This window comes from Octodon degus, unplaced genomic scaffold (assembly GCF_000260255.1).
Source record: "Octodon degus isolate 3935 unplaced genomic scaffold, OctDeg1.0 scaffold00159, whole genome shotgun sequence".
NCBI lineage: Eukaryota > Metazoa > Chordata > Mammalia > Rodentia > Octodontidae > Octodon > Octodon degus.
The window spans coordinates 5,267,900-5,279,871 of NW_004524735.1; the positions used below are offsets into that span (position 1 = coordinate 5,267,900).

The window sequence follows — 11,972 nt, forward strand, 5'->3', positions numbered from 1 at the left end:
AGGAAAAAAAAATAAAATAAAATAAAATAAAAAATAAATAAAAAATAAAAAATAACTTGCACATAAGACCCTACACATTACAAGTAATTTGAAAGTGTTGGTCCATGAAAATGTGGCAGATCTAAGTCATTTACTAACTTGCCACTGTTTCAGCCAAAGCACGAGTATCTGAAAAATGTTGAACAAATACTAGAACTCGGCCTTACCCCATATTTAATTATATGATTAGTATTTTCCAGCATCTCGGCTCAGAAATCCTTTTGGAAGTACCAAAGTTAGGAAGGGACTTATAGAAACTAAGATACCATAAATGACATTGCTTTTCTTTGAAAAGGAATTTTAAAAGCCAATAAAAATGATACAGAATTCCAAAACAAGATATGAAATTAACAGTTGCTATTAGATTGCATATTGTTCTCTTCAAAGCAGTTGCTTAGATTACCAGATGTAGGCATGCAAAACTGATCAAAAATAAGCACTGTTAGTTCCATTATCTTAGCCATCACTTCCCTCCTTCCTTTTTGGTTTTTGGTGGGACCGGGGACTGAAGTCAGGCCTCTGCGCTTGCCAGGTAAGCACTTACTCCACCGAGCCATCTCTCCAGCCCTCCCTCCTTCCTGTTGTCCTATCCCAGCTGTTCTTTCCTTTTGAACAGTTTCTTTCCCCTTCAAAGCATCGATCATATTTTTTGTATCTTATTTACTTGTTCAGTTTCTTATCCTACGGACACAATATGATGTATACACGTCTGATTTCACTTTTGAGTATGGTCTTTAACTGCATCCATTTATCTATAAAGGCCTCAAGTTCATCTTTTTTATAGCTGAGTAATACCCCACTGTGTAAAAATGCCAACAGTGTTTTTTTATCCCTTCCTCAGTTGATGGGCATTTGGGCTGTTTCCAAGATTTAGCTACAACAAACTGCATTGTTATAAACATGGATGCACATACATTGCTGTGGTATGTTTTGAATTCTTCTGGAAAAATACCAAGAAGGGGAATAGCTAAGTTGAATGGGACTTCTAATTCTAGCTTTTTGAGGAGTCTCCACACTGACGTCTACAGAGGTTGCACTAATCTATACTCCCAAAGCAGTGAAGAAGGGCTCCTTTCTCTCAACAGCCAGCCAGCATTTGTTATTGGTTGATTTTTCTAAGCCACCCCAATTAACTCACAATATTTTTAGCCAAAGCCTTCTCCTAAAGTGTTAGGTGCAAATTTCATTGTAGAAATAAGGCCATAAAGAGTTGACTGCCATAGAATAACTACTGTTAGTACTTCATTCTCTACCTCAAGCATTTAGTATAAAAGCTGCACTTCTACTTCACTTATGGGCATGAGGAAAGGTAACCAGTATGATAATGAAATGCTGAAGTTATACAACACAACTTCAAGGAAGAAGAAAAGTTCCTAGATATCCCTTCTTGAACACAACGATTTGTTTCCCTGAGTGAAAAGCTTCCGTTAACACCTCTGCTCCAAGTAACTGGCTTCTTCCTTCTCAGGCTCCAATTATTCAGCACCATGGATTACAATGCTTTTCTGATAAAGGCAGAACTTGTACCTGACTGGCTCTCCAAAGTGAAAGGCGCTTTTGTATTTAGAGTATAACTAGGAGAACAGATACTGCAGGCTCTGAGGAGAAAAAATACAGAAAGTTATCAAGACGGTGATATAAAGAGTTCAGTATCACCCAGAAATAAACAGCATCCTCAGGCTAAAGAGACAAAGAAAGAGGCCCACTTCAGGAGCCCACGATCAGGGTCATATGACAGATGATGGAGCCATGACAGGCCTCTGCAGAGAAAGAAGCCACAAAATGAGCACCAGCAGCAGCAACCTGAGAAGAGAATCAACAGCCTGGTTCTCCCTTTCTCAGACCTTTTGTCAGTGTTTTCCCACTGCGTTCCCTCAATCCAGTATGAGTCAGCTGTCACTGGAGCCTTGGAGGTGGCCTGGATAGTTTACTTTTCCGTACAGAACCAAGTAGAGACAATTACAAATGGATCCAAGATCAAACCAACGAAAACTGGCCTGACTTTCATAAATTTCACACCATAAACATAGCATCATAAATGCATCTAATCATTGCTTTCTTATTAAACCAATCAGCTATAAAACTTCACCTGGGGGAAATGGCTCAGTAGAATAAGGGCTTGTCTGGCAAGCACAAGGGCCTGAATTCAATCCCTGGTTCTGCAGGGAGAAAAAAAAAAAAACAAAAAAACAAAAAAAAACTTCACCAGTACAGTAATACTTCCAGATCATCTTTCAGATTTTGAAATAAAAAACTCCTATAAAATCAACATCCAAGGGCCAGCCAGATAGCTCAGAGGACTAAAGTGCCTGGTCAGGCAGGTACAGGGACCAGGGCTTGATTCCGGTACCACATACAGTGCTGGCCCCGCCCCTGGACGTGGTGGCACACGCCTGTAATCCCAGTGCTTGGGAGGCTAAAAATAGGAGGATCACTACAAGTCCAATCTGTGAAGTGAGACCCTGCAGACCCTGTACTAAATACACCAAAAAGAAAAAACTCAACATCCAGAAATACAAAGTTGTTAAACAACGTAAGTACCCAACTAGTTGGTGTGTGAGAATGTGCAACTACGGTAAAGGCCACCTGGCCACGCTGTCTTCACATGTCTGTGAAGTCTACTTGGAAAAATGTAAAAGTATATCTTCAAAGAAAAACAATATACTCCCTAATGAAATGAAGATGCTAAAGGTCAACATGTAGCATAATTACTTAAAAGTATTCCCAAGAAATGTTTCTACAGTGTTTTCTCTAATCCATCTTTTTGGTATAATCTTTGAAGAAATGTTGGATTTTTAATTACTGAAACTTAATTCATACTTTTCATTCAATTCAAAAGAAAAATTAGAGTGTTGTTATGTATTCTTTGGTGTATGAGAATAAAAAATATGGGGATTAAGAATTGTTAAAAGTCAATCCTACCATTAGCCATCTCCTTCAGAAAACAAAATCAATGGTTCTTATATGCTAAGAAATGTAAATAAACAGCCATTATAGTATGCAGGTTCTCTGAAAGACAAAATATATTATGATAACTGTTATGGTTTGTATGTAGTTGTTCCCACAAAGCCTCACGTAAATCATGGGGAAGTAGCCACTTGAGGAGCAGTGGCTCAAGGGGTGGGGCCAGAAGACCAGAGTGGTGCTTGAGGGGCGGGGCCAGAGAGGCTCCAACCATTACACTGACATCATGCACCTCCCTATGCCCCACCCCCAGGCCTGGTGGCCTCTCTTGGAGGTAAGGAGTGGATCATCTTCAACACAGCAGCACCCCAGCCTTTCTTCCAGACCTTGTAGCGGGCCATGGTAGTGTCTCAAGATCACAGCATGTAATTCATGCTGCTCTAAACTATGAAACCTCTAGTAACTGTGAGTTGAATAAACCTTTCCTTTCCTAAGCTTGAGTGTTGGGTGTATGTCCCAGCAAGAAGAGAAAAGTAACTCAGATGATAACCACCAGGTTTTCCAAAGGACATGAAATCAGTATACCAGTGTATCGGTATACCAAAGAGAGAAGCTGTACTCCACATTCACTGTGGCCAATAATAGCCGACATCTGGAATAAACTGAGAGGTGTCTGCCAACGGATGAACGGCTAAAGAAAATGCATATAAACACACAACAGATTATTAGTCATCACAAACAGTGAAGTCTTGTTATCTGCAGCAACACGAGTGAAACTAGGGGACATTATATTAATTTCAATAAGCCACATACAGAAAGACAAACACCATATCTTTTCACTCCATGTGGAACCTAAGAGCTGTTGGATTCATGTAAGATAACAAAGAGTGATTACTAGAGACCATAATTGGGTGGAGAGTGCAATATAGGGAGATGGGATAAAGCATAACAAAATACAAAAAGTATGGCACTAGGGCCAGGGAGATGGCTCAGTGGAATAAGTGCTTCCCTGGCAAGCATAAGGGCCTGAGTTCAATCCCTGGTTCCACAAAAACAACAACAAAAGTACAGCCCTACTAATACTCTATATGTCAAAAAGGTGGTAACAACACACAACAACTTATACATTTTGTCAGGAACTAGAAGCAAGGTATTCAAAGATCCCCAACAAAAGAAATTATGAGTGTTTGAAGAGAGAAATTCTAATAATCCTGATGTGACCATTACACATTGTGTATGCACATGGGATTACTACCCCAAACTCCCTAAATATTTACATAGAAAAGAAACCACGCACTGTTACACACACATACCACAGAATGTCTACAATAGTCAGTATGTTTGAGTATCAATTAAAAGATGTTACTATATTAATTAGGAATACTTTAAGAATTTAAAATTTCTATTTGGCTGGAATTGTAACTGCTTATTCAAAATATATATAAAACTATAAATAAAATTCATTATTTTAATTTTTTAACAATTCCTTTCATAAAAACACGTTTGCTGAATATAGCTTGAAAAATGAAACTTTCCAAATGGTTAAAGAATCTTTATATATTAGAAGTGTCTATTTTATCTTCATGAAATTGGCATATCAAAAAGTCAAATCAGTAAACACTATTAATCTGAATTTATATACATTTAAAAATATTCCCCTTTCACTCATTTCAACATCAATCTACAAAAGTATACTATAATTTAATTATATTGACAGCAGCAATAAATTCTATTTTCTGTGCAAAAGGACACTGATTAGATAGCCTAAGAGCACAAAGACTGGACATTCAGCACAACAGTAAAGGGGAGACATGCTAACTTCCATGAGGTAGTCCTAACGTGTCCTCAGCAATCCTGGGAGGCTCTCAAGTTCACATTTAGGTCTCTACAAATTTTGAAAGTAGAAAACTAATTATGATTTTAAAGGGAAACTATTTATTCTTCTGTTAAAAACATGACCAGCCAATATAGTACCATTTTAGAATAAACTGTCATAAAATTATTGCTATTTTTCAAATGCTGCCATTTTGCCACTTAATACATTATAATTAAATGTAGAAAAACGCTATTTTATTGGCTGCTTTTCTTTTATCAAAGTAGTTTTCTCTGTGAACACTTACCATCCACTCAGATATAATAATATCCACTTTTTCTACAGGAAGATGAACGTCTTCAATCTTTCCTTTAATGAGTATAATAGTATCTTCAAGTTTATTTAGTCTGAAAATTATCATAATGAATTGCATTAGTATATTAAACAGACTGGGAAAGTTAAATTACATAGTTTTCGGCCATCTTTTTACACTGTTTTGTGTAGCAAAAAGGTGCTCAAAGTTTATCCTGTGTATATAATTAACTGTCGGCTGTTCCATGAATGCTGAACATGTTTCTGATTAATATGACAAAACACTAAATAATGAAAACTTCCCGTTGAAAGAAATAAATTTTACAAAAAGTACCTACAAACCGTTTTTAAAAAAGACAAAAGGTGTGTGTGTGAGGAGGATGCGGACAGACCACCAACAAAAGTGCTGTCTAAAGGGACTCCAACAATGATGTAAGGATGTGCAAATACCGCAAAATCAAATGAATAGAATTAACTTTTTTTCAAAAACAGTACAAAAAGGCAATGTAAGATATCTTATTAAACATTTTTTAAACAGACCACAGGCTTAAATAAAACGTTTGGCTGTACTGAGCTTAGTAATACTATTACTAAAGCCAAGCTAGAAATAACACAAGGGACGTCCCAGTGGAGGAGGAGCCTTCGCCCTCCAGTGCGGACCCTTCGGCGTCTCTCCACGACCTGAACCTCACCGAGCTGGGCACCGAGCTGGGCACCGAACTGGGCACCTCGCAGGCAGCGCAGTGCACATGCTCATAGCTTCACATCTTTGTCAATAATATTATCTTGGGCTGGTGAGCTGGCTCAGTGGTCTAAAGCACCTACTTAGAACAAGCTTAGCAAAGCACAGGGACCGCGGTTCAATCCCCCAGCACCACATGCCAGCCAGCCGTGCCCCCTGGTGGGCTGAGCTGGCCACACACACACACAAAATAAATAAATAAATAAACAAACAAACAAATAAATAAAATTTAAAAAATAATAATAATAATATTATCTTTCAAAAGTTTTAACTGACGGTTAAAGAGCTCGTTGTAGTTATAAATAGCTTCTTCCTGGTACAATGACCAAGCCATCTTTCTATGTGATAACTGGTCCTATTGACACATCTTTATTACACATGTCAGTACCTATCAATACAGCTTTGAAAAGATCACTTCAAAAACTATCAATAGCAAATGGAATTACTTTGGCACCTCTGACAAAAGACAATCATATATACATGAGTTTGTTTGCAGACTTGCAGCTCTTTTTCAGTCTTTTATTCTGTACTTGAAAGATTTTGAAGAGAAAGTACATTTTGTAACAGAAAACAGCAATGTAAGATCACTCCAGAAGGATGATCTTAAGACAAATATTTTCCTCTTCACTTGCCATTCTTTCAATTACTCACATAATATAATAATATCTCCAAATACATGTAAAATGGAATGTAGTGGGTCTTTTGACCCACTTCATTAGATAAACTAAGGGTTTTCTATTGTGTTATGTTTTAGGTTTTGTATTTGTTTTATATTCTATTGTTTTATCCATTTATTTTATGGAAATGGGGTAAAACAAAATTTTATAACTAGCTGCTAGGAGAATAACAATAGTTAATACATTGCTGTGATTATCTTTAAAGTAGTTACTCAAGATATGGGCATAAAAATTCTCCAATCACTATTAACATAAACCTTCCTTTCTATGAACTAAAAGACATTAATAGTATTAACTACCTTGCATTTTTCTTTTTTTCCCTTTCTTTCCCCCATCCTACTTCTCCTTTCCAACCATCTTTACCCATTTCACAGTATCTATTGAACATATTAAGACCATATTTACTCTTTCAGTTTCTCTTATTAAATTCGGTTCTGGAAACATTAGCCAGAGGAATTACACAAGACAGAGAAATGAAAGGAATAAGGATAGGAAAAGAAGAAGTGAAATTATCATTATTCATAGATAACATGATGCTCTACATAAAAGAACCCAAAAACTCTACCAAAAGACTTCTATATTTAATAACTAAATTTAGTAACTTAGCTGGATATAAAGTCAACATTAAAAAATCAATAGCATTCCTGTACACAAACAAAAAACTTGAGACAGAAATTAGGGAAACTATACCCTTCACAATTGCATCTCTCAAAAATGAAATACTTAGGAGTCAATCTAAAACAAAAAGAATATCTATACATTGAAAAATTACAGTAATCTGAAAAAAGAAATAAAAATAGCTATCAGAAAATGGAAGGATAGGGGCTGGGGAGATAGCTTAGCAGTCTTAAGTGCTTGCCAGGCAAGCGCAAGGACCAGGGTTTGAGCACCAACACTGCATGCCATGGAGGCCCTATGCCGAGCCAGCCACCAAAACCAGATGTGGTGGCACACACCTGTAATCCCAGCACTGGGGAGGCTGAGACAGGAGGATCTCTGAGTCCAAGCTGCGAAGTGAAACCCTATACCAAATAAGTAAAAGATTAAAAAAAAATTTTTTAAGAAAATAGGAAGATATCCCTTGCTCATGGGTAAGAACCACCAATATAGTGAAAATGGTCATTCTCTCAAAACTTTATGCATATTTAATGTAATCCCAATCAAAACACTACTTACATACCTCACAAAACAAGACAAAACATCCCTAAAATTAGTTTGGAACCAAGACCTAGAATAGTAAAAGCAATTCTAGGTAGCAAAGACAAGGCAGGAGCCATCAGTCCCTGACTTGAAATTATACTGCAAAGCTACTGTGACAAAAACCACAAGGTACTGGCAAAAAAGACCCGAGAATCAATGGAACAGATTAGATGAAGCAGACAACTCCAAACACACTCAGCCACCTTATCTGACAAAGGGGCCAAACATATTCACTGGAAAAGATATCCTGTTTAATAAATGATGCTGGAAAAACTGGCTTTTCACATGCCAAAGGCTAAAACTAGACCCATTTACTAAAGTCAAAACAGATCGAAGATCTAAATATTAAAACAGAAACCCTAAACCCACTGGAAAAGAATGTAGGTAGAAATCTTAAGCACATAGGGATAGGTAGAGAGTTCATAAACAAAGCCCAATCTGCATGGGAAATACTTCAAAGAATCAACAACTGGGACCTCATCTTATTAAAAAACTTTTGCACACTAAAAGAAATCACTAACAGTGAAACCCACAGAACAGAAAAAAATTTAGCCAATTGTCCCCCAAACAAAGGACTTTAAGAACATGCGAAGAATTGGGGGGAAAAAAAAAAAAATCAGAGAACCTAAATTCAAAGACCCAATTTAAAAAATGACATATGGGATGAATATATGCTTCTTAGATAAAGAAATACAAATGGCAAATAAATATGTAAAAAAATGTTCAACCCCACTGGTCATTCATGAGATGCAAATTAAAACACTGGGATTTCATTTCACTCCAGAAAGAATTGCTATTATCAACAAATCAACCAATAACAAACTCTGGAGGCTCTACAGGGAAAAAAGATTCCTTTTCTTCCTTTGGTGTGAGTGTAGACTACTGCAACCCCTGGAAACCAGCGTGAAGATTCCTCAAAAAAATAGGATGAGAGGTCCAACTCACCCCAGCTGCTATTCCCCTTCTGGCTATCTTCCCAGAAGAATTAAAAACACCAAATCACACTGACATGTGCACCAATGTTTACAGCAGCACAATGTTTCCTAACTAAATCCTGAAAACCCAAACTTCCATCAAGTGAGGAATGCTTAGCAAAGAAGTGATATTTTTATGCAATGGAGTAATACTCAGCTATAAAAAAGATAAACTCAAGACTTTTATAGGGAAACATAACCCGAGGCCATATTCATTAGTGAAATAAATCAGACTCAATGTGTAAACATCATACTGTCTCCTTGGTGTCAGACTTTCAATTGTGTCACACAATTTATTATCCATTTGTCATTGAAATGCCTAAGTTTTGCTCCTCATGGGAACTACACATATACTCTCAGGAGCACTCAGAGGTGGTAACTTTGGCTTCAGCAATGATCTGATGCCCAGATTAGCCAATCAGGCCAAGGCCCAGGGGATTCCCCAGACTTCTCCAGCCTTCTACACAGGCTGAGGCCACGCGGGGGCCGGGGTGACAGACTTCTCCACTGCCAGGCAAGCTTCTCCCAAGACGTGCTCATCAGCAAGCTGTAACTTCACAGGTTGCTTTTCAGAAAAAAACAAAAACAAAACAGTGGGGGTGATAGGAAGACAAAACCATAGCCAGCTCATATAGAGGGGATTTTCAGATGGTCTGAGAAAAACCATATGAAAAAGAAGAAGTAGATCTACTTTCTACAAAGGCATTATCAACCAGAGGCCCTTAGGGACTAGAGGCCATTAGGGTTACACAGGCTTATTGTTTGGCTAAATGACTGCAGAAAATAATAAAAATGATTAACATCTGAAATTATATAGCAAAAGATAGTGACCAAGGTCAGAAGATACACTAGAGAAGAAGAAATTTTTTTTTTTTTTTTTTTTTTTTTTGAAGATATTAAAACAGCAGATTGTGGGGAATTATTTTCTGGGAACATTTATCTCCCAGGTGAACTTTCCACTTAAAGTGACTTAATATCCTTGTAGAGTCTGGGAGATTACAAATAATGGGAATAAACTTTGAGAGACTTTAGCTTTCAAATGCTAAAATTTTTATGGTTCTCTTCTTGCTTTACTGCCCCCTCACTTCCTGGCTTGCATAAAAATAAATGTTTATTATTTATGTACTTGGGATCTTAATACTTAGGGTTTTCTTTTCATTTCTAATTCTTATACTTCTCTTTTATGATCTCCTACACTGGCCAGGATCTCTGTATTACAGTGCTGAATGGCAGGGGTGATGACTGGTACCCCGTCTCGTTCCTGAATACCAGAGAATGTTTTTAACACATCAAGATATTAATTGTGGATCCTATCTTTGTTGATATTCCATATCATATTAGAACATTACTTTCTAGTGCTAGGGTTTTTTTTTGTTTTGTTTTGTTTGCTTCGTTATTTTGGTCCTACAGATTGAACCAAGGCCTCTGCACTGAGCTGTATCCCCAGCCCTATTTTTATTTTTTGAGACAAAGTCTCACTAAGTTGCAAAGGCTGGGCTTAGGCTTGTGATACTCCTGCCCCAGGGTCCTAGAGTGCTGGAACTACAAGTGTGTGTCACGAACACGAGTTAGATTAGAGTTCAATTTTTTTGGTACTGAGAACTAAACTCCTAATCTTGCACGACCTTGCCAGGCAGACACTGTGCTGCTGAGCTCTATCACCTGCCTTAGAGTTTTAAACAGATGTAGAGAAAGGGTAGTGAATTTCATCATTTTTTTCTGCAAATATTGAGATGATTCTCAGCACTTTTTCTAATTTTCTTACTTTTAATCAACTCTGCATTCCTGTGAGAAACTGCATCAGTATATTCTCCAACTAGCTACCTTGCTTTCTTGCTTTTTTGAGTGCTGGAGTGTGCTAACCACAGCATACCATACCCAGCCCAGTTTTCTAATACTACAGTTTGATTCAGATTCTTACACATGTGCTCATGAATGAGTGATTTGTGATTTTTCTATCTTACTCTCTCAGTAGGGTGCTGATATCAAAGTTATTGTTCCCGTATACTGATTATTCAGTTTTGACAATGATGAACTGCAAGTATAAAGGAAAGAATGGGCTTTGTAATAAACTGCACAGGACAAGTTGGTCATATAAACAGAAGGTGACTTGGGAATGAATTAATGACTAAACAAATGAAAACAAACTGGACCACTACGTCGTATCATAAACAAAATCCAATGTCCATTAGGTCACAGTCCTAAATGTGAAAGGCACAATAATAAAGAACTTATAAGAGAATATACCACGAGGACTTCAAGAATAGGCAAACATAATTTACTCAACTTACAAATAATGACAACCACAAGTGTTGCTAAATGAAAACTGAGAATTTTAGTTAACCAAAAGAAATTAGGAAGATGCTAGAGACAAGCAAGAACAAGACAAGCCTCTTGCATCACATCACATCTATGAACAGACCAAATCCACTCATTTATTATATATATTCTACAAGACAAAAGACAACTCAAGAGAAACACAGGCCAAAAAAAGCAAATATTAGACAAAAAAGGCAATTCAAATCCAAATAGCCAACATGAATAGGTATATAGTCTCGTCAGCAATCACAGCAAAAAATTTAAACTTAAAATGTTTTACTGCTATACAACCAACTTAAAAAGTAGACAGTACATCCAGAACTTTAAATATATTACTGGGCTGAGTATGAAGTGGTAAAAGAACTTTGGAAAGTAGCCTGGCAATGCCTAGAAAGCCTGAAGAGATGCATACCTCAAAGACTGCAACTCTGCTTGTACATACACACCCTACAGATGTGCGTGTCCTGGCACATACGCAAAATGCTCACACCACAACTGTTCTCAGCAGTCCCTGTGATGGAGAAAGGCAGTGGATGAGGGCAGGATATGGAAGTGGGGGAAGGCTCAATCTCTTGCCCTGCGCTGCTATGGTCTATATCTGGATGTCTCCCCACAGCCTTCGTGCTCACAGATGAGGTTTGAGGAGGTGAGTGGATCTTGGGGGCATGATCCTCATTGGTGGATTAGATCACTGACAAGCTTATAGCTAAATGTGATTTGGGAAGCAAAGCCTGGCCAGAGGAGGGGTCACTGGGACTAGGCCTGCAAGTGCTTCCTGCCTGCCATACTCTGAACACTTTCTCCTCCACCACACTGCCTGACTTGGTGCCAGTCAAATACAAACCAAAAATGCTATCAACTGTGAGCAAGAATATTTCCTCCTTAGAACTGAGGCTGTTGGGGCTGGTGAGATGGCTCAGTGGTCTAAAGCACCTACTTAGAACAAGCTTAGCAAAGCACAAGGGACCACGGTTCAATCCCCCAGCACCACA

The 11,972-nt window shown here is 37.8% G+C and overlaps 1 protein-coding gene across 1 annotated transcript in view; it reads right to left on the minus strand.

Moving 5' to 3' along the window:
- The window catches only part of Prmt3 (protein arginine methyltransferase 3), a 123,508-nt gene that overhangs the window by 79,703 nt on the left and 31,833 nt on the right, over window positions 1-11,972 (minus strand). The window contains exon 10 of the mRNA XM_012517258.2: window positions 5,064-5,163. Within this exon, the coding sequence (XP_012372712.1) occupies window positions 5,064-5,163 (100 nt within the window). The remainder of the gene's footprint in view (window positions 1-5,063; window positions 5,164-11,972) is intronic.